The sequence below is a fragment of the Condylura cristata genome, unplaced genomic scaffold, assembly GCF_000260355.1.
Source record: "Condylura cristata isolate star-nosed mole 26May11 unplaced genomic scaffold, ConCri1.0 scaffold00005, whole genome shotgun sequence".
Taxonomy (NCBI): domain Eukaryota; kingdom Metazoa; phylum Chordata; class Mammalia; order Eulipotyphla; family Talpidae; genus Condylura; species Condylura cristata.
In genome coordinates this window covers 32,604,681-32,629,063 of record NW_004567106.1, presented here as the reverse complement: position 1 = coordinate 32,629,063, position 24,383 = coordinate 32,604,681, and the positions used below count along the sequence as shown (strand labels likewise).

Sequence of the window (24,383 nt, the reverse complement as noted above, 5' to 3'; positions counted from 1 at the left end):
CACAGCTGCCACATGAAATGCTCAAAGGGTTCCTTCATCTTTGCCTGAAACAAACAATTAAGACATCACCATCTTCCCTGACAATACCATCTTCCCTGAGGCCTACATTAGGTTGAAGACCCATAATGACTCACCCTAGAATTCACTCCATCACCTATCAGCATCATGGTATGAGGAGACCTGCTAACAAAGACTTAGAAAACACCTAGTTTCTTAGGCTGATCCAAATTTTTATTGAAGGTTAGTTCTCTAACTCAAACCACTTACAATAACTACCATATATACACCTCTCCCTCATAGAATGTCTCTTGTTTATAGCTGTTAGTTGATGTTTGTTTTACTTTATTACAATTACTTTTTTCCCCCCTGATCCCTTATACTCCTGCTATGAGTAAAACCATCTGGTATTTTTCTTTTTCTCTCTGGCTTATTTCACTAAGCACAATCCCCTCCAGCTCCATCCATGTTGCCACAAATGGCATGAGTTTAGTTTTGATTGCTGAGTAATATCCCATTGTGTAACTGTACTTCTATTATTTTGATGCCAGTCAAGTTATAAATTGTTAGTAATTCCAACAGTTGTTTCATTAATCCTTTTATATTTTAGAGATTATCATAATCAGGGCAAAAGATAATTTTCTGCCCTATTCAACTATGTACTTACCCTTTGTTTTTCCTATTTATTGTATTACTTTGATGTTTCAGAATAGTTGCCAAGTTGTAATACGACAGAAGGATTTCTTGTGATGTGAATAAATGCAGTGGGTTTGTACCTGGAGCTTTACTTTATCATCATCATGTAATGTGAACTTTATAAATATGCCTGTATATAGTTTTATACATAATAAAGATTTTATAATTCATTTATGATGCTGATGACTTAACCACATAACATCATATATAGATACTCTTATCTCTTTGGTGATCAATTTTAACATTTTATATTTAGTATTTTCTTAATAAATTCAGGTCTTCCTGGTGACCTAGAGTTTATATCTAGCACTATCATGTTATCAAGGCTTTGGCCTGAGTTCCATCCCAGTCAGGGAGCTAGCTCACATGGCCCAGCAGATCTCTCCTGTCTCAACCCTGCTCTCCTCAGCAGTGTATTTTGGTTCATCATCCTGTTCTGCTCCCCACTCTGTCTCTAGTGAATCTGTTCACGCCCTGCACCTCTGGCCTATACCCCAGTTTTTGTATGCATAAATAAATCTTTAAAACAATAAATAATTCATTGTATATCTACAAATGAAACTTGTGAATATTATTAATCAAATTATCTATATACTAACTTAAAAGTACCTTCTACTCCTCAGAATTTTAAATGTATTTTAATGTGATATTATTTATTTGATCAATGCTTTATGTCTTTGCTCCATCTTTGCTAGGAGTCAATGGTTCTTTTTCTGCATAATTTTTTTTTTTTGCCTTTACTAACCTTTGTCCTGAATTCATTTCGTTATAAATGATTTAGCTGTATATATATATATGCTAATGTATATATTTGTTTATACACATATTTATAACCATTTGTTTCATTTTCTACCAAATATTTCCTGTAATTAGTATACAATTTTTTTTATAAGCTTGGACAATATTTTTGTAATTCATGGCAATGGACTAATTTCTAAGACATATCAAGATGCTAATAGCCCAAGAAGAAGTGGGTAATGAAGATTAAGAGAAGTTAACACAAAAGGAAATTAGAAGGCTCTTAACCAAATTAAACGATACTGAATTTCGTTCACAATAACTAGTGTTCACTAAGCACATTTGATGTTCCAGGGTCTGTGCTTTGCATCCTCACAAACTTTGTTTGAATTACATGCTGCCGGTGTCTCCATCTTATAATTGAGGAAACAGAAACATTTAGGAATTTAGAAGTTCTTCTACATCTATGCAACAAATAAATTGTATAATAAGAATTATCACTTAGGCAGCCTAACAAAAGGCACATTAGTATTTTATATTGTCTCCCACTACATGCACAAGGAGAGATAAAAGTTAAAAATATAGTAAGATAATCAGCTTTTAAAAAAAGATGAAAGAGTATCTTGGGGGACCAAAGTGATGGAGCTTGAGGGTAATTATGCTAAGTGAAATAAGTGAGAATGTGAAAGGTAATTACCAGGCAGTTGGCAGTTCCTTCTTTTTGGGAACATAATACAGATAACCAAAGAAAACAAACTGGCAAAACACAGTGTGGATAGCAGACTCATTACCAGAGGGCATCCGGGAAGGGTGGTGATGGGGCTGGGCACTGAGATTTGCGGAGACTGAAGCAAGTTCCCACGTTGAGGTATGAAACTATACAGTTTGGTCCAAAGCTTATTTTGACTTAAATTGGAACTTTAGGGAGTAACTTTAATTTATGATAAAAGGAAAGTGTGATTAGTGATGTGTGAACATTGACATGGCATTTCTCATTTTACTTTTCTATTTTTTTAGCATTTACATTTTTTTTTGCCATTGGTGCTTTCATTGTCCTCTTCCCGCCAGCCATTTCAAGCTTACCCTTTCTCTTTTACCACATGCATGAACTTCCAAAGAATTAAAGTTATTTAAAGTTTAATTTTTAATAACCATCAAGCATTATTTAAATATGGCTATTATATTATGATAAATAATATATCAACCTACTTCTATATCTTTCATTTCTCCTCCCCTCAGTTTTGATTAAAATAATTTATTTTTCTGCCCAGATTATTAGTAAATTTTAATGTCATCTTTCCTTCTAGACACTTGGCATTTGTATTGAAATTTCATGAACATGTTAGTAAGACAGATTTAACTCTTAGTTCCATGTCTCTCTGACATTTTGCTATGCTATCCTTTCTTTCATAGTAGTGACCAAGTTTTTCTTCTAATTAACTCCTAACTAAAGTTTGTAGTCCGCTTAATATTTACTTTAGGAATCTTCTGAATTTTTAACTTCTGACTCTCCATGTGCTAACGTGCACACTTCTGTGACACCTTGCAGTCTTTAATTTCAGGATTACAGTATTTCCCCATGTAGACAGACATGGGGAACATGAGTGCTATGTTCCAGAGGACAAAGATATTTCTTTGGTCTTCATCCTAATCCATTTGAAATTTAAATAAAGATTTTTTGGTGGACTTTCACCCCCACACTCTCAAAATTTAAACACTAATTGATCTGAATTAATTTTACTGGCGTTATGATTGAGCTTTTCATGTTAAAAAACTCAAATTTTGAAAACTTAAGTACATTGTGTTTTACTGTTGTTTTCATTTTTGCTTCTTCTCTGACTTCTGCTGGCATTTCTGTTGTGCAAATCTTACGGGTTTTCCTGTCTCGCTCACCTCTCTCTCATTATGTGCAGCTTTCCATTGTTTAGTGTAATTTTATGAGAATTACTTGAGGTTTCTTGCAACTAACAATCAAGTTATGTATTCACTCTCTCAGTCCCTTGCAGTGACTGTATTTTTATGCTAAAATAATAATTTCTGAACTCAGGTATGCTCTTTTTTATTCTACAATATCTTTTTAAGCCCTGCTGAGAAAGCAAATTGAGCTTCTCCAAGATTTTCTCCTGTTTCTTTCAGGAACCTGCTTCATGGGGAGCGTTTTGATGCCTTAAAATAATTTCTTTTTTGAATTGAAGAACACTGTATCATACCCAGCAAATTTTCTCATCTTGTGTCATGGTGGGGATGCTTTATTTCCACGCTCATCTAGTAAGTACTAAGTCGATCTCTGTTGAGTCTTTCAGCATAAGGAAGGGAAAAGTTAGTTGCTTGTGTTGGTTTTACCAGGCCTGAAATCCAGATCTCCAGCATGAGTGGGAGAGAGCAACGTCTAGAAGCAAGTCAGCACTTCCAGGTACCTGGGGCACTCTGCTGGTGATGCAGGGTGGCAGGAGGACAGTGGGTACAGTGAAAATGTCCCAGCACCATCTGTCCCCTTCTCTGTAGCTGGGGAAAAGCAGCTGCCAGCTGCCTCCACTATGAGGTCTGCAGATATTGGTGAACTTCCACAGAGCTCTGCTTACTGGAGGTGGCCTCCACCTCGGCCTCTGGGAGGGTGAAGGAGTTCCCCGGGGCTGGCCTCCACTGACCCCGATGATGCTCCTTAGAGATTCTTGCTTGATGTGAGAGAGTAAGCAAGTCTGTCTGTCTTGTTCTTAGATGTCTCACCAGCTCTGCACCTTACAGCAACTCCTCCATTTGCTGTAAGGTGCAGAGCTGGTGAGACATCTAAGAACAAGACAGTAAACAAGACAGTAAAATTAATTCAGATGGGCCACAATCTTCTATTTTCTACTCAGACACAATTTTTTTTTAACAAAAATTATACTTTGAAGACCTTCTAGGTAATTGTAAAGGAGACTTAATCAAGTAAACTCAAGTGATTTTGAACTATAGTCAACTTCCCCCCCACCCCCCAGAATGATGTCTTTTCATATTCCCCTTTCTCCACAGAACTATTGTCTGTGGTAAATTTGGTTGGACCATATTTCCAAAAAAAACACTGGAGTAGATAAGTGGCTTGCTTTCTGTATGACTCCTTGGTTGATACCAAAATTCATGTTTCCAGAAATTAAGTTTCTCTCTAATAGAGGCTGGTCTCTGTTCCTGATAGGCTTCTTTTTCTTTATGCTACACAGTACTCTGTCCACACCCAGGCTCCTGAGCCCTTCAAAGCAGGCTCTGGCTCAGCTCTGCTCTGATGGGAGCAGACAGTGACAAACAGTGTAAATCAAATTATCCTGCTTAGATGCGTCGGTGAATTGGAAGTCAGGCCTCGGGAGGCCTGGCAGTCAGTGCTGGTTTGGCTGTGACTCTTCTTAGGAGCCATGGTCACTGTGTTTGTGCACAGTTACCTGGGTGTGGGTCCCCATGGGATCCTTGGGATTGGATGTCGTCTGTGGGAAGAGGATGAGCAAATTCTGTGAGGTTGGGTCGTTTCCTTCCCCTTTGGAATTTTCTATCAAAAGACAATCTCATCTTACTCCATAGTCTTCAGGAAAGTTCCAGATAGAGTTAGTCCCTCACTGTTGTTTTTGGGAGTCCTCCCATGAGCCAGGTTCATTGATTAATTCATTCATTCAACATACATTGTCTACTAAATGAAAGCAAGGTGTTGTTGCTGAAGGAACAAAAAAACCACTAACGTGTAGAAATCATACTCAGCCAAGTTTAAACCTTGTTTCTGCGAGTACAGGGTCATTAAGTATGAAAACACTTAGCTGTGAGATGATTTATTCATAGCATTCTCACTCATGCATTCACATGCCCAGATGCACACAAAATCCCAGGGTAATACGAGAATTTGGAAAATGATGACTTGGAAACTGAGGAAACAAGCACGGACACAGGTGAATGATCTAGTAGGAAAGTCAGGCTTGGGAATCAGCCTGACCTGGAGTCAGATTCTTGGCTATTTAGTGGATATGTTATCTGTCTACAAGTAATGACTCTCGGAGCCTTAGTATCCCCATTTACAAAACGAAGATAAACACAAAATCTGCCTCAGGATCTTCATGTGGGTAGATATAATGTTGAAAATCGAGCTTTCTAGCTAAGTGCCTGAGAGACAGTGACCCCTCATCTGTAGGGGATGTTCGGGGCTCCTACAATCACACAGTACTGCACCCTCCGTGTGCTATGCTTTTCCTGCACACATACCTCTGCCACATCTAATTTATATAATTAACATATAATTGGGTAGAGTGAGAAATTAACCACAAAACTAACAATATATGCTAATTATAATAGTATACTACAATAAAAATGTGAATGTGATATCTTTCTTTCTTCCTCCCTCTCAAAATCTTATTCAACATAGTGCTTTCTGAATGCACTTGACCATCAGTAACCCGAATCAAGAGAAAGTGAAACTTCAGATAAGGAGAGGGTGGTTCTCATATATGCAATAAAAAATTGGCTTATTTTCCTTCCTTAGTTTTATGGACTACCTATAGGTTTGAGGGGTGATTTATAAATAACTCACTACCTTTTCAGAGCTGTGCTAGACTTCGCACTATTCATCTTATTTTCAGCTCCATTCTATTAGTTTCACCCCAGACTAACAGGCTTGTGACCTCCGGCCTCTCCCTCAGGTACTGAAGGTATCCCAAAACTGTTCTCACAACTATTGAGAAATATAGTCGGGGATTAAATGCCCCCTAGTGGCCACATGAGGCAAAATTCTACCCAGTTGAAGACAGCAGAATAAATGAATTTGGAATTTTACAGTTATTAAAGACTTGAGTGTTTCCAACTCAGCTATATCATTGTAGTTATGACTATTTGGTTTACAGCCTCCAGTTAATGAGGCCATATGTGATGTCATCTGTCTGTAGACTCGGAGAACTTCAGTGTGGGACTTAGAGTTATGAATTACTCATTCCCTTGATCCTGGTGCTGCCCGAGAGCTGATACCCAGGACTTGAATGCATGAGCTATGTGTCCAGAGCTCAGAGACCGACTGGGGCAAGCATTAGGTGTGGGTCACCATTCTCGCCGGGCATTCTGTCTTTCCCACAGAAAGTACTTAATAAATTAATGTTGGGTACTATATGGTCAATGCACATGCAAGAGTACTTATGAAGGTCACAGAAAAGGTTATTTGAAGTAAGAATTTTCTTGGGTAATACAGGACATTTAGTTGGGTGATTTCAGTTGAAGCTGGATATCGTTAACTAGCCTGGAGAGAAATAGGTGATGTATCCAAATCCAAACAGGTATGATTCCCTTTTGCAGTGAAGTCCTGGAAACTGGAAGACAAAAAACCTAAATGCAGCAGCTTTAGCAATCATAGAATGAATGGGAACCACCCTATTTGAGCAAATCACATTAATTTACCCCTGGCTTACTTAGTTTTTTTTTTTTTTTTTTAAGATTTATTTATTCATACAGAACTGGGGTACAGGCCAGAGATGCGGAGGGTGAGAGGATTCACCAGGAACAGAGTGGGGAGCAGAACAGGCAAATCAATGAAGTACACTGCTGAGGGGAGCAGCGGGCGGGTCAGGAGAGGTCTGCCATGTCATGTGGATCTCCTCCGGGGCAGGCGGGGATTGAACTTATGCGGAATTGGCTTAAGCTTCTTAATGCAGTGCTTTAACCCGCTGCACCACCAGGGAGGGCCTGGCTTACTTAGTTTTTAATGTGCTTTATAAATGTTTCCTTTTGATGGATCAATATCAATCAAAACATCCTCTGAGAAGATTTACATGTTACTCACATGATCATTATAACCAGACCGCAGAGTTGATGTCACTGTCTTCCATCTTCTAGATCAGGAATTGGAGCTCAGAGAATTTACTTAGCTGGGATATATGGCTCATAATTGATGCTATCTGGATGTGAACATAGCTTTGCTTGATTGAAAAGCCATGCCCTGCCTACTGCAACTGTTTTTTTTTTTGTTGTTGTTGTTGTTTTTGTTTGTTTTTTTGCCCAAATGTTGAGTCAGAGATAGTGAAGTTGTCTCATTTATTTTCAGTCTTCAGGTGGAAAACAAAATCTCATTCTCTTTCTGACTCAAAGCTTATCGGAAGTTTGTTTCTAGAGCTGAGTGAGTTTTATTTCTGTGTCTCCCAGGACTAAGCATAAGATCAATGTTCACTCTGAGTTTGAATGGCCAGACGTTGGCACGCGGTTTCCACACAATAACAATTCCAAACGTGACACAAGACAAGGCCACACCATTAGGAATCACAGCGTTCTTGGCACCCCTAACATTTCTATGGTTCCTTTTACAATCATTGTTATTTCTGTGATAGTGAAGATGAGTATCTCAAACACAGGAAGAAACAAATATATCTTACTACCCAAGGAGGAAATGAAGTCTCAGAAAGGTTATGATTTAGCTTCAGCTCTCAGCAAGCAAACAAAGAAGCTTCGCTTCTACCACTGAGATCTGAATGCTAACGATCATTCACAGGGCCTGGCTCTGAGGTCTGCTCTAAGTCTCATTACCTTGCATAGGTGGGCTGGAAATATCAAAAGCAATCTGAAAAAGACTAATTCCATTGAGGATGAATCATAGAGAGATGCACAATTTAAACTAAGATAGTCAGGAGCAGACTGCAAAGTTTTGGATTCCTGAAGCTGCTTAATTAGCTTGTAGTTTGGGGGAATGAGATATAGTAAGAGGGTTATGGGACCTCACAATGAGGACTTAATCCCATTTTTTCTCCCCTTGTCTTGCCCCACCTGATGCTATAGTAGTTCTGCAGTGGTTACCAGCCTGCAATGGTCAAACGAGGGCTGGATGTAAGGCTGGGCTTGTGCAGGAGTACCCAGCTTTGCTTCACCCTAAACCATCTTCTCCTGATGATACCTCATGTGGGAATCTACACTCTTTCTACCATTCTACCTGGAAGACACTCTTCCAATTACAGTTTAATTATTCTCATTACAACCAACTCGATGCAGTCAACTTTTCTAATTGTTTCACTTGAAGTTATGAGAATTCTATTTTGGATTACCTGGTATAGCCTTCATATCTAATATTCTAATCTGAATATATATATATATATATATATGTATATATGTATATATATATATGTATGCATGTATACACTTTTTTTAAAAAAGATTTATTTGTGCATCCAGAACTGGGGAACAGGCCAGAGGCTTCACCAGAGACAGAGTGGGGAGCAGAACAGGCAGATCGATGAAGTACACTGCTGAGGGGAGCAGCAGGCGGTCCAGGAGAGGTCTGCCATACCATGTGCTCATCTCCAGGGTAGGTGGAAATCGAGCTCATGCGGAAGTGGCTTTAGATTTTCAGTGCTGTGCTTTAACCCGCTGTGCCACCAGGGAGGGTCTATATACACTTTTTAATTAATCACAGTCATAAAATATAATATTACATAAAACGATATGTAGGTGTGAATATTTTTTATAAAACATATTTTTGTAAACTTTTATATTTTTTTAAGTTCTTCATGTCCATTTGATCAAGAATAGGAATGTGGTTGCACTGACTGGGGGCTGGCAAGTCAAGCTGACAGCTGCATGAATAGAGAATGTGGCCAGCTCTGGTGTGTTGAGGTTGACAGCAGGATGTGGGACCAAGATAGTCACAAATTGTCATGGACTAAGAGTCACTCTGTGAAACGCATGTAGGGAACCCATTTATCCCTAGGGAAGAGTCTTGGCATATGATGGTATAGAAATGATATCGGGTCAGAAGCATGAAATCATTCTGGAAATTACAGAGCTGTGAACCTAATTGTACACATCTGCAACTGTGTATTCAAATTAAAAAAAAAGAAGTTGCTGAGATCTAGTAGCAGAGTTCAATTTCCTGGATGGAATGAAGGCCAAGATGTGAAGTCCACTGTCTAATGGTAAAGGAAGAGATGTGATCGAACTATTCCAATGCCAGTGACTGTACTGGAGTCATATATTCTTAAATAGGGGGCCTGTCATAGAACCTGAGAAGGCATCAGCACGGTTGGTTAAGTGCTGGACCCTTGAGAGTTGACTAGGTGAGCTGAGACTAAAGGAAATGAGAATGAGTAATTAAGCAAATAAATAAATAAATAAATAAATAAATAAATAAATAAATAAATAAATAAATAAATAAATAAAGGAGGAAGAGCAGGTGCCTGGCCACAATATAAGTGAAAAGCTCAGTTAGTGACGATTGGTGGGAGCCATTCCCGTCCATGAGGTGTGGTCACCTCATGGGATAGGCTTGGAATGAGAAACTTGACCTGTGTCTTGAAAAGCAATCATTTCCAAAACAGAGTCAGTCCATTCTGATCATTGCTCCAACTCAGAGAACTTGCATGCAAGCGAGAAGTTTCGTCCTCAGCCCAAAGTACCTTTGTCCTCCTCTTAGCACCACCAGTTAAGGTGAAAGAATACAGTGACTTCAGCGTCTTCATCCAGGGACTGAACAGAAAAGTGATCCAGCAAATGTGTACATCGTCGCCTAGCATTTTATTTCTTGGACCGTATCCCCTAGGGATAAATGGTCTCCCTATATTTCACGTGAGTTTCACAGAGTGAATGACAATTTGCGACTATCTTGGTCCAGCATCTTGCTGGCAATCTCAACACCCAGAGCTGTGATGACACCTCCCATCCTTTCCACGTTCTCTAGAACCTCTAGGTCATGTTGACCATGTTGGTCACCTACACTGGCCATGAAAAGTTAGTTAGGGGTCTGGAATACTTTATACTGCCTTGGGTCATATTTCATGTTTAATTAGCAATGTTAATTTCCCACTGCCTAGTTATTCTTGCTTCATTCAGGGTTTGGTGTGCAACTATTTGTATGACTTTCTGTCAGCTTTCTAGCTACTAGTGAATCCTCAGATTTTACCAGAAACAGAGCCGTCAATGTTCCACATGCATTTTAATGTGAATCTCTATTGATTTCATTCAAATTGAAAGAAGATACCAGATTAATCACAAATAAGGTATACTGGAAGCTTTGAGAAATTAAATTCTAGGATTCCATCTGAATTCCCATAATAAACCAAAGCACAGATGTTAGAAATTATCTGAAAACCCACTGGGTTTCAAGTCTTGGTAGTAATTAATATTTGTTGAACAAACAAATGAACCCTCTGCTATAGATCAAAAACTGAGATTAACATTGAAATTACTATTTGAGCTCTAGAACCTTGAACAATTGAAAATTAACATTTCAGCAAATTAGATCCAATTTTCTACAATGTAGTAGAAACCAAAGTAACGACTATGCAAGAAAAGCACCAAGAAAATTCTTCCTAATGATCCACATATCGAAAACAAATGAAGTGTAGGAATTCATTTTTCTGCCCTGAAGTTATTAATAAACGGGGAAATATCTAAGAAAACTTCCCCCTGAATGACCATCTAGGAGCCTCAAATTCAAGGAGCTAAAAGTGATGAAGGGTGAGGAGAAGACTGAAAAAGAGAAGAGCAGAGCCGATGTGAGGGCCAGGCTGTGGAGCTGAACTCCGGAGACATGAGAACAGGTGGGGCAAAGGGCCATGAAAGGTGCTCAGGGTGAGGCTTCCTGTTTCCATCTTAAACCACTAGTCTTGGCAGCTACATTTCCTGTACCTCTAACCAGTGCACTGTGTAGATGTTCACCAGAGTTTCAAAGGCTAATGAATTATTGTGCACCCAGTTCATTCAGCTGGTCACCCGTCCAGGTGTCCATTTGCCCTCTTGTTCACTAATCTGCAACCCAGGGCCTACTTGCTCTCTGAGCCTTGCAAGCCTTCCTGCAGGGGTGAGACAGCAGTGCCTCCACCTGTCATCACTCACTCCCCAAGAGCAGCTCTGAGGCCGGCAGTCTCCTGACTCTGAGCATCACACTGACCTGAGTCTCTTGGATTATGATGGAGTTGGACCTATGCCCAGGAGCCCTGGCTAACTCAGCAGGGCCAGCCCCTGAGGTCAGCAGCCCCTGCCTTTCGCAGAAGGAAGATTATGTTTCTCTGCCTCATTGATGTCCAATCTGACTATAACCATGTGTTGGCAAATGAATGGTGGGCAAAGGTGACATGTGCCATTTCTGGGCAGAGGCTGAAAAATTCAGTGCTCGCTTCATTATTCTGTTTGACACTGATTATGGAAACTTGTGTTGAGATGAAGCTTCCATCAGCCTGGGTCACTAAGTGACTAATAACTTTTAATCAACATGTGGCACAAGCAGGAAATAAGTAATTGTGATTTTTAACTCCCTGATAATGTTTGGTTATTGGCTACTCCCTCATGACTTAGCTTAGCCTGACTAATGGAGTAGTAAATAAAATAATATACACTAAAAAAGCCTGACAGAGCTAGCATTCAAGAAATTATTCTCTGGTTTATTTTGCATTAGTAATTTCTGTATTCTTGAATATACTATATTTTTAATCCCAAACTAGGCAAAAAGATTCTCAAAAGAGGCTAAATGCATTGAAAAGGAAATGCGATTTACTCTTAATCAAAAGAATAGCTTGTATTTCATGGATTGCTGTGTTTAGCAAGGGCAAGGTTCACAGAACTAAATGAAAGAAAGAAAATTTTCATTGGTCACTAACGATACTCTTTTTCATTTTTTATTAAATTATGACTTGCAAATAGTATCCTTGAGTAAATGCTTAGTTCAATGTGTGTGAGAATGGAATTCTGAGTGTTATGGGGAGATCTGGCATTTAACATGGGGTCTGGAACACTGAAGGCCTTGGGGGAGTCTTGGCTAAGTTCCCACAGAGAAGGACCCAGGTGCTGGAAGGGAGTAGGTGAGTGAACCCTTCTTCTCTGCTCCTCCGAGGAACTCCACCCACCCTCAAGATCCTAGAAGATCTTCCTTGCCCAGGGAGCTCTGGACAGAGAAACTTTATCTCCATTAAGCAAGTCCTCTTTATAAATGCAAATAGCCATGGAAGGCAAAGGCCAGCAGAAACTCCTGAAGAAGGAATTCATGTCCTCAGGGTGACTTTTGAGCAATACTTGGAATCAAATTATTGAGGAAAAAAAATTGAGATGGAGAACTGGGGAAAAGGAGGCAAAAGTATATATATGCATATGTATGTGTGTGTGTTTGTAAATATATATACATATATTAATTGAGCATGCAAAGTCCAAACTGAATGTACCAGGAGGGATGAGGATATTCCAAAGAGGCTGGGAAAGAAATGGCTTCTGGAGCAAAGCTTTATTAAGATTCTCAGAATAGTGACAAGGTTAAGCTTACTTTTTATTCCTCTACGAAAGTTTCTATCTGTAGAACTGTCTCTTTCCTTCAGAAATGGGACTCTAAAAGGGAAGAGTTCTGGAGTGTTTCTGTTTTATTCGCCTTGTGAACATTAACATTCAGAATCCCATTTCAATGTGTTTTGGCGGTTAGGAAGACAATGTGCCAGCATGCATAAGTCAGCAAACTGTGGGGCTCAATATGTCTTGCATCCTCTTCCTGAAGGGGTGGTCGGTGCTCCAGAGATTTTGGACAGGGTTTGAGAGTCTGGGATTCTAGAAGGTCAACAGAACTTTCACCAGGAAAGCATTCTATCTGCCTGCCTTTCTATTGCTTTGTTTCCGAATAAACTCTGCACATTGTCTAGATAGATAGTGCTCTTGGTTGAAGTCAACCTTAAGCTGTAGGGAGAATAGTCAGGGTGGGTGAAGGATGTGGGCAAGTGGGGAGCCTTTGTGGATGGAGAGGTAGAGCATACAGAGGGTGCAGCGTGCAAGGGGGAGTGGAAGAGCTGACCTGGATGGCAGAGGGAAGCATCTAAGAGGGCAGAGAGCCTGGAAAGATGAAGGGTCTGTGAAGCTGCTCTCTTCAGGAAAGGGCATTAATCCTCCCCTTCGTTTTACATCCTCTGGGCTGGGGAGTGGGAGGAAAGGGAATCCTCCCAGGAGGTCAATGAGCACAAACCTTGCATGAGTGTTCCCCCCTTCTCTGGCCTAAAGCCTCAATCCCACCTGGAACAGGGTCCCTCCCTACCTCACTAGCCTGCACAGACATGGTCATTCTTCCAAGCCCACAGCAGAGCTGGCTGCGGGGTTTGGAGCCCAGGTCTCCAACTTACACTTTCCATGGGTGTTTTAAACTGTCAGTAAAGGATGTTATTCCTTGGGATTTAAGGAGGGAAATAAAAATTCTTATTGAAACATCAAAAAAAAATCACGAGGTAGTGTTTTTAAAGGGCTTTTAGTATTTTTTTTTTTAATAAGATTACATAAGTGAATAGCTTTGTCATCTGGAGCATAAAAAATCATTCTGAAAAAAATGTTCAAGCTATTTTCTTTGGGAAGAGGAAAAGAATTTCTCTTTACTCAGAAACATACAATCTAGTCTGAATCAATGTTTGTAAAAGTCCATAAAATCCCTTTGTATTCTGGACAATGACAGGGCAAGAAACTCTAGTGGAGCAAATGCCGTAGCACTCACATGTGGGAGAAGTGAAGTTTGTGTTTGAGTCTCTGTAGCCAACATTCAAAGTCTTGACCTCAGTGCTTTGAACATATAGTTTTGCATTTGAAAATTAAATTGTATTCATATCAATTAGAAAACTGGCTCAAAAGTAAAAGAAACTCCACTTAAAAGTGACATAAAGACGTGCCCTCCCTGCTGATGCAGTGGGTTAAAGCACAGCATTGAGAAGCTAAAGCCACTTCAGCGTGAGTTCAATTCCTGTCCCAGAGGTACCCACATGGCGTGGCAGACCTCTCCTGACCCGCCCATGGGTCCCCTCAGTGGTGTGGGGAGCCTGTTCTGCTCCCCACTCTGTCTCTGGTGAATCCTCTCATCACCCCTGCACCTCTGTATACATAAATAAATAAATCTTTAAAAAAAAGTGGCATAAAGAAATAAAGACTTTTATCATATAATTAGAAACTTGAAGATAGGTGACTACTGCCCTCAAATTGTCAATATTACCTAGATTTTTTCTTGCCACAAAATGGGTGCCACCAGTTTATACACCGAATCTGAATTCAAAGCAGAAAGAAGGAGAAAATGAAAAGTCTTATCTTTTTCTTTTTACCAGAAGAGAAAAAATTTCTATCCACAATCTCATAGATTTCCAGTTAAGTTCAGTGCAACTTCAACTTCAACTATGAGTGAGGATTTTTCTGGAAAGTGAGAAGGGGATTGAAATAACCACTGAGTTAACTGAACAGCACTGTCACCTAGGAGAATCTATTCGGACCTGTTCCTGAACACGCCCTCTCCTGGGAATAACATCAAAACAGGACTAGGAAGAGCACACGGGACTATGGTGATGGCACATGGGTGAATAGGTGGTAGGAAGTCCACAGGGCTGCAACTGAAATGAAAAAGAATACAGTGTACAAAAGTGAATAATGTTGTAAAAGAAATGTTGGAAAAAGAAATAAATATACCCTCTCCTTCTGTAAACTCAACATAGTCATTATTTCTTATCAGTACTAAATGTTACATAGTAAAGATTAATGGCTAACACTTGATGCCTAACTCTACAGAAGTCAGATCCCTCCAAGTTGTGTCCTAAGTCATCTTCCTATACTTGTGCCTAACAGTGTGCTCAGCACACGCCAGGGTTCACTCACTCTTCAGGAGGCTCTGAGCGTGGTTGCTGACACCAGAGAGAGCAGTGAAATGAGATGAAGCTCCTGTTCTTGTGTACATAGTCCTAGGAACCAAGATCGATAACAAATGCACAGACCTAAACTATTACATCATGTAAGTCAAAGAAGATGCTTGAGGAGATGACATTTGAACAGAGACCTAGGTGAAGTGAGCACTTTCACACTCTATTTTTATGATACTAAAGATGGTGTTCTACTCATCTTTAATTCTCTACAAATCTAAATCTATAACCCATTTCAGCTCCTCTGAGGGCTTCATAATTTCTATGCTGTCACATGGGGATTTAAGAGTTTTAAAGAAACATACTTTGTTGAAAATTAAATTCATGGCATAATTTTCTCCATAATACATTTTTTATTAAAGTGTAATTTGCATAGAGGAAAATTCATCCTCTTAATGTGCAGTTCCATGAGCTTTGACAAATGTGTTTGCCATGAAAATATAAACTATTTCTATCATCCAAAAAGAGTCTCATGTGCTCTTTTATTATCATCCTCTCATGCCACTACCAGCTCTAGGCAGCCACTGGCTAGTTTTCTGCCCTTAGGGTTCAGACTTTTCTTCAACATCATGTCAATGAAGTCATGATAGTATGCATCGTTTTAAATCTGACTTTTTTTTCACGTAGCACAATGCACTTGACATTCATCCATGCAGCTATGTGTCTTTGTACGTTTATTCCTCTTTATTACTATCCTTGTATTGCTAATTAATATTCTATTGGATGGATATACTACAATTTATTTACTCATTTTCCAGCTGTAAGAGTTTGGGTTGTTTCCCATTTTGGGCAATTTCCAAATAAAGTCAGTATTCACATACAGGCTTTGTGTAGACATGTTTTATTTCCCTTGGGCAAACACCAGGTAGGATTTCTGGGCTGTATGATAAATGCATACTTAACTTCATATGAAAATGGCAAAAATTTTCTAAATTGTTTTTTATTTTGCCTTGCTATCTGTAACATATGTGGTTTTAGATGATTCACATCCCTGTGAGTGCTTGATATTGTTAGTATATTTTTTTGCTTTAGTCACTTTCATAAGGACATGGTGGTATTTGATAATGGTTTTTATTTTGTATTTTCCTGATGATTAAGTAAGTGTTGCATGTTTTCTTAAGTGTATTTTCTGGTAATTGCTGTAGCTACATTTCCTATGCCCATCTGCTAATTAATTCTTGCCAGTGGAATTCAAGTCAAACTCATATGTCATTTTAGGCCAAAGAAGGTAAAAGAGAAGTCTTGTCATCTCCCTTGGAAACCACTTGTTCTATAAGAGTGCAAGTTGACCTGCTAGCAACTGTGAAGTGAGAGACAAGTAAACTTCTGATGTGTTAAATCATTGTGATTCAGTGTTTAGTTTTACTCTTCAGAGCCTAACCTATTGTGACTAAATCAGCAGTTGCATCATATTCCTTTTTTTTTTTTCTTCCTTCCTTCCTTCTTATCTTATTTATTTTTAAGGACGTTTCACACCTTAAACTTCTCTCAGATTTTATGTTCACACCTGGTTAAAAGAAAAATGAGTGCTACTTTTAGACTGTCCCACAGTTGATGGGAAGTTTAAATGAGATCTCTGAAGTCATGCTGTCATGCTGTAAACTATAAAATGCTACCAAGAAAAGAGACAACTCACTATAGCTTAATAAGAAAAAACCCTGATTAGTCCTGAATGACTTCATCATGACCTTGGGTGATTTTGCTCTCTTGTGACCTAGAAAATATTTTTCCACACTAGAAGCTCATTCATTACTGTTTCTGGGGAGCGTAACCCTTCCCATCTCTGTAAATAATATTCACGTAGTGGGCCCTTTTGTATCAGAACTATAAAGGAAGAAATAGAATATTCCGAAGCTACCTTGGGATATTTAGCTCTATATGTTCTATATTACATATAGATCAAATATCTATATATTCTATAGTGATAATCTATTTTAAACATTCTGTATTCTCTTTTTCATAGTCTAATGGAAATAAAAGGGATACTCAAATTACTATCACTGTTGAGGACTGTTTAAAAAAAAGGAGACAACAGAGCCCCAATTAAAGGTTGTACCAAGATTTCATGTCACCAAACTGAGACCTGGCATCTACTCTAACCCAGTTTCAGCTTGTCTCAGGAATGTCAACGGCAACTGCGAAACTTGGAATTTCCAGGTTAGCACCAACTGGCTCTCTGCCTGGTAGCTCCTTGGATCTCCGTTGTAAAGTGACCAAAGGTACCCTAACCTGAAACATTTGTTGATTGTTTTATTGTGCCTCTTTTCCGTCCAGGAAAACCTGGCTGTGTACAGCACCTCAGAGCTCCTTCTACTTGCTAAATGGGTGCTGCCCAACACACAATCAATGAACAGAGTTGATTAGAGCTTAAAATTTGCTCTACTGGTTTTCACTCTTTACAACCTACTGCAAATTGCAGCTGTCCTGAACAGCTCAGCCACAGTGATCTCTCTTCATATCTTCAGAAGCCTCTTCCATGTAGAGAATGGTGGCTCCTCACCTTTGAGGAAAGTAAGTAGCTTTAAGGAGACAGTGAAGCAACTAATTATTGGGGACAGAATACTAGCATTTATTGAACACTTCACTTCAGGCTATTAGCTGTTCTTCACTAGTGTTCAGTCACATAACTTTTCAAAACAACTCTCTGAAAGACAGTTCCTAATTATTACTGTCATTTTCTAATGCAGAAGCCAAAGCAGAGTAAGAAATGTACTGTCCAAATCACATGCTAACTCATGGTGGTACTGTGACTTTGCCCCTGCCATTTGAAGTTAGAGACTGTGCCTCACTAAAAGGCAGAAAAGATTTCAGAATCTGAGTTACCCAGATAAGACTACATCACTAATTCTGCAATCAGATGGACTGAAAGGTCCAGAGAGAAGCTATAAATTCAATTACAGAAAAATGGTTACATTTCTTATCCACTTGAATGTATGGCTTGAAATATTCTGACCAACTATTATCAACAGGAAATTATTTTGAGCATGATAGGGTGACATTTTCAAGAATTAATGGATGTGCTCCTTCCCACATCCTTGATAAAACCTCCTTCAGCCTAGGCAACCAAAAAGCTATACCCCTCAGTGTACAATGTTTACACTATCAATGCAGACAAGCAGACATTGGCTTTCAAAATATGTCATGGCAGATATCATAAATAGCTTGAAGAGAAATGGTTTTCTTCCCTTGCAAGAGTTTTTTGTCTTAGAGGCATTCAGATCCCAGAGCCTGGCATAATAAGTTTAGAAGAACACTGGGTAGACAGTTTTTGTTTTTCAAATTATGTTATTGAGATAAAGTTGGTTTACATTGTTGTATCTTTGGGACTTACAGGTTTAAAACTCTACAAATGCACCTCAGTTTTCTGCTGACCTAGCAATGAGGAGGAAGGTTAGATGGTACAGAATAAGAGGAAACTTACACACTGATGAGAAGACATGCTATTGAGCCCTTCAATACCATCACTTGTTAGCACAAACGAGAGGAAGAGACAACTTCACTGGATTGGGAGCACAAGGTTAGCAAAAAGCTGAGGCTCATGTACTGGGGAGGCACCAGGGAGCAGCAGCCTCTGGGTTTCCACGAGGCAGGAGTTGTCAGTTAGGTGGCCCTGGTCTAGAGACAATGCCGATGCCCGTGTTTTCTGCAGCCTGGTGTTGGATTGGGAAGGCAGCACTCAAGTCATTCATCCCCAGCCAGTGCACAGAAATTCAGCCAGGATTGACAGAGGGGTGGAGGGTGACGTGAACACCATTGTATCCAAAGGAAATATGACAAAAGGAGAAACTGCCACAGCAAGCAATGTGTACCTGGAGTGGGCCAGATGGGGATCTGAATAAGGTCTGGAGCAGGGAGGACCACTTCTGAAGGACAGAGAAGACTTTTCATCTCAATGATACCAACTTGCCCAGATTCTTCCTCAGGTGGAATCCATGAGGTTTGAGGGGGGCAGGGTTTGCATCTCCTTCATATCTGTGCACAAACTTCAGATATCTCTTTGGAGTCAGAAAATGGGAAAACTCTTCATACACTGAAAAACTCTACAATGACAGAATGTACTTGGAATTCACTCAGAATAAAATCTCTGTCATCATATGTACTAATAACAAAGAGAAAGTTAGTTAGGACAGTGTTCTTTTACACACAGTGGAGTACACAGCATGGGAGTTACGTCCTTTGGGAACCAACCAGCTGCAGCCGGGCCTTTCTCAATGACATGGAGTGAAATGCATGGCAGAGCTTACTCAGGGTTGAGGATTGGACCTCTAAGTTGTGTGGCAGAAATATGCAGCAAACAATAAACCGTTAGTAATTATTTAATTGAGCAAAGCAAAGAGGACTTTCCTTTTGAATACAGCAATATTCAACTGTAGAAACTCAGAATGAACATGTTAACTGCAACTAACTAAAAGAGGACAAAAAATGCATGATGGGGGGCCCTCCCTGGTGGTTCAGTGGGTTAAAGCACAGCACTAAGAAGCTAAAGCATGAGTTTGATCCCCGCCCCGCGGGTGATCCACGTGGCGTGGCAGACCTCTCCTGACCCGCCCGCTCTTCCCTCAGCAGTGTACTTCGTCGGCCGGCCTGTTCTGCTCCCCACTCTGTCTCTGGTGAATCCTCTCACCACCCCTGCACCTCTGGCCTGTACCCCAGTTCTGTGTGTATAAATCACTATTTTTAAAAAAAAAAATACATGGTGGAAATGCAAGAACTCTCCTTGTCATTTGCAAGGATATGCTGGAAATTCAGGAGCCATGGGGTTCCTGGATGCTAGGATGTGTGTCACTTGACCTTGTTGTGAGATCTAAAGTGAGAAGAGAGACAGGCAAGTCTCAAAAAAGATGTGATGACAGATGACAAACTCAAGAAAGTTGGTGATTAGCAGGGAGGATTTCCAGTGACCATCACTTTCTTGGTGAAAAGGCTGGTTTCTGGTGGAGTTCTCTGAAATGAGCCACTCAGCACCCTTAATTTTCTTCATTTGAGCTCTTACTAAGGTCTAGGTGTGAGATAATTGGGACATTGTTGAACTGGGATTTTTGAGTTGTATTAATAGAGGAAAGGTGTTAGGCAGCTGAAAACTGTTAAGAAAATTAGCAGTAAGGTAGCAGGCAGGAGGGCCCACAACAAAGGAAATGAACTGTCCAATCACCTGCAAGCACTTAGAAGCAACCGTTTACATAGAAACAATAATCTGATTGTGTTTCATTTGTATCTATCCATCTAAGGAGAGCCAATAAAAGATCATCATTAGGTGATATTTAGAAGTCTTCACTCATGTTTCTCTTCTCACCTAAGAATAATAAAACTGAGTACATTTGCATTATTTTGTGATTTAGGCGCTTTATAATTCAGGCAGTTTTCCTTCCCAGCTACTTTGAAATAATTTTCTCATTTTTAAGAATCAATAATTCAAGATACATTGCTAGCAAATTTACTGGCAAACATCAAAGGCTATTGTGAAGAACCTCATCTTTGTCTTCCATTTGGACAGCTTTCTATTCAGGTTCCCCACCTATTTTCTGATGAGTCAGGTCCCATTCTCCTTGAAAACTTCTGGTAGTTTCTTGAAACCCTTTATTCCTTAATGCTGTGGGTTAGGAATGGAGGAAGTGAACTTGTTGGGACCTTGAATGTATAAGAAATTGGAAATTGTGAAGGAAACCAGGGCCTGCCTGAGTTGAGAAACTTAAACCTGCACAAGTCATTCTCATGAAATCCATGAGAGAGGAAGGGGCTGTTGAACTCACCCCTTGATGTCCCTGTTAATACCCAAGGACATGCAAAGTGTAAAGGGGCAAAAGCAAAGTCTGGGGGTTAAAAAAGGGAAGGAGCAACAGACTGTGGGTCTGTGAAGGAAAAAATAGTAAAATCTAGAGAAGGACACATTATATCCTGCCACTAAGAGAGTATTAGCGTTCAGAGGAGAACTAGAGTTCTAGGTAGTAAACTAAGTTAGACACCCTGGAATGTGCACTGAGCAAGAGAGCAAAGTTTGGTTAAGGATGCAGCCTGGCAGGTGCAGGTTGCTCAGGGTAAACCAGACATCCAACCAAGGTGTCACCCGAGTACCATACATCACCTGTGCAAATCTAGAACTTATGTTGCTCACATTGGCTTGGAAATGGGCTATGAATGCAATTGTAGAGAATGTGCTTTCAGGCAAGGCAGCGATTGACACGTGTGGTTAACCAGACCACCTCTGACACAGAGAAATCCAGCTTTCTATTGCCTGCTGTGGTGAATCATGTGCCTCTGACAGGAGCAGATCACCACCCTTGGTTAGGCAGTAACTGTTTATTGAGCATGTCTCATATAGTGCTGGGTTCTTGAGAGAATATGCAGCCAACAGAAAGCATTTCTTTCACACAGGAACTTAATGACTATTACACTTTTGCTCAGCACATATTGAAACAGTAATTTATGGACGAGTTGGATGGAGTGGCAAAAAGAAAGGTACACTCCATGACATTACTGGCACTCAGATGAGAGATGAATCCAGGGGGGCTTCAGAGAGGAAGCATCCCCAGAAAAGCCTGAAAGAATGGGTACAATTTAGATAACCGCAGATGAAGAGAGAAGGCAATTCCAGGCAGAAAAGTGTCCCATGGATTGTGGGAATTCAATGAATTCATTACACAGGACATTTAGGAAGATCCCTGGCACCAAGAAAGCCCACAGCACATGAGCTATATAGCTATAGCTGTTATGCGTTCTGCTACTTTTCCTGCTGTTACCATTTTTATTTCTATGTTATTTTTACTGCTTTTGATAAAGACAATGGGGACTAAAATGACTCGTTTGGGAGCCAGTAGAGAAGCAGATGCACTTTTGGCTTTTTCCTTGAGAAATTTGAGGGACAAAAGGAATCACAGTAAAAAGGGTTTGCATCTGAACTATTTCTGTTCCAACAGTGTATCAAAATGGCCTCTACTCTACCTTGGGAAAAAGTTCCTCCTAAAACATTTAAACTGACTTCTCACAAACACCTCTGACTGCCATGTAAATAAATATCACCGTGCTTTGGTCAATGAATGTCTCTCAAAAAAATTAACAGAACAATCTAAGCCCCTAATCAGAGTGGAGCTTAATTCCTCTGTCTGCTTCTCCCTTTTTCCAGTTGTATGACTGCAAAGGTATCAGCAGAACAAGGTGAAAACAATGTGATTCCCTTTAGTTCTTAGAGGAGAGGTAGCTCCAGAGCTCACGATTGGGGGGAGCACCAAACAAAATATTTGTTTGTCCAAATATTCAAACACACCCCTTCAGGACTTGTATTCAAAAATGGCAATTGAAATTTCGGTGAAAAATGATTATTGCTTGACTCTCAGAACCACTGCCTTATTGCTGATCATTATCCCTTCTGCAGCGGCCTGTCTCTTCATTCTGTTTGCTGTCATGTTCTATAAATATCAAAGAGCAGCAGCCGCAGATCAGCAAGAGGAGCCATGAGCTCCCTGGAACACAAAGCCTGCTCGCCTGGGATAGAGCCTGGACGTCTGCAGGCTGACTTCACAGAGGTGATTTTACAGTCTACAAATAAGGGCAACACACTCCAATTTCAGTTCCTGTTTTCCCCTGTGCTGCTGGGTGTTGGCATGCATTAGGCAGTGATGCCAGGGACTGGGCACCCTGGAGCTAGTCTAAGTGGCTTGCTCAGGTTCTGCTTTTCTACATTGTCCCTTGGTCCTTGAGAAAAAGCCAACCTGGCTCCTGACAGCTCTCTGCTGAGTGTTTGCAATAAAGAATAGCTCCATTAGAGAGGAGAGTGTTAGAGTAATTCTACTTCAACATGTAAAACCAAAGCATTTTTTAAAGACACCCAGAAATTAAAAGAAAACAAAAACTGCTAAAATTTGTCTTTAAGTATTTTCCTTTCTTTGTATAAAGAATCAGTTTGAGAGCTGGGAATTGTAGTAAGGCCTGACTGCAGCATCAGGAAATGTGTGAAATAACCTAAAGGCCCAGCAGTCCCATGCAGGATGCAGGAACCTGTTCTCTTCCAGGTATCTGGAAGGCTCCTAAGCAGGACCTTGTTGTGGAACAGGGAACAACATTAGTTTAATGAGGGGCATTTCCTCAACGTGGCTCTCAGAAACTTTACAAGTAAACATCACCAAACTCGATTCCTTCCTTTTTTCTAGGAGGCCACTTATTTAAAAGGGTGGCACCACCAGCTACCATCAAAAAAAGATTTATTAGGAATGCTCAGTGCAAAGGATCAGCAGAGGAGTGTGGTCCTCGCCTTACTGAGTGCGTGTCTGTCTTTCATCAGACACTGTCCTGGAGAATTTGGACTTTCTCCATCTCTGCTCTTCCTGACAAAACCCCACAGCTCTCACCTCTACGAGAAACGGACATTTCAAACACTACTATGAAGTGAATTAAAAATGCATTTACCTAAAGAAAAAAGGGAACATAAAAAACATAACTCAGCCACAAATGTTACTCATGTTCTACACGTTTTCACCTAGAGAAGAAACAAAAATCAGTATTCAGATCAGAAATTATAATAAAGGTCTTTGCACAGGAAGAAAACCCTGTTGTTTTACCTCCTCATTTATTTTTATTCTTTTCAGTACAGAAAGTAAACTACAACCATCCACAGCATTGGCTGCAAAAGAAACTTTAACTGGGTCTCCTAAATTCCACCTGTCTCACTGCCGAAAATCAGTGTTTGGAGGGGAAGACGGAGAACTCACCTTGAAGGAGTAGTAGAAGGAACCCCATTCCTCTTCTACCACTGTAGGGAAAGTCACTGTTGCAGTGCAGAAGACTGGGGAGAAATCCAGGGTCTGCAAGGTGGTGTTGACACCAGGGTTGCCCTCGGTGAGGTTAGCTGGCATGGCTCCACTGGAGTTGAACCTGGCTGTTCTTGTGCCTGCAGCCGAGTAAGAGGCCAGCTCCATCCTTACAGCTGGGCAGTCGCTGCAGCTCTGCCTCTTCTCTGCCTCTCAAGGCTTCTGGCTGGAGCTTGGCTGAGCAGAGCCCCAGACTTCCCAGAGCCCACCTCATTGCAGAGCTTGCCTGACCACACAAGATCCTCACGTGCCTCCCTCCTCAACAGCCCCCAGCCAGTAGCTATAGAGCCTGAGCTTCTCACAATCCCAGCCAGAGCTGGGATTTCACCCACAGAGCAGTTGAGAGGCCACCTCAGCCATCCACATGGCACCCTGGACAGGCAGGTATCCTTTCCCAGGGGTGCTTTTCCTAACTTCCACATTGGACTCTTGATACAGGGCAGCAAGGAGCACTAAAATTAGCCAAGGGGGCCCTCCCTGGTGGCGCAGCGGGGGAAGCACTAAGAAGCTAAAGCTACTTCAGCATATGTTCGATTCCTGC

At 40.5% G+C, this 24,383-nt stretch overlaps 1 protein-coding gene across 1 annotated transcript in view; it reads right to left on the bottom strand.

Moving 5' to 3' along the window:
- Positions 1-23,926, bottom strand: part of NPSR1 (neuropeptide S receptor 1) — a 125,167-nt gene extending 101,241 nt beyond the window's left edge. The window contains exon 1 of the mRNA XM_004676849.2: positions 23,744-23,926. Within this exon, the coding sequence (XP_004676906.1) occupies positions 23,744-23,887 (144 nt within the window). The 5' untranslated portion in view covers positions 23,888-23,926. The remainder of the gene's footprint in view (positions 1-23,743) is intronic.
- Between the last annotated feature and the right edge of the window lie 457 nt (positions 23,927-24,383).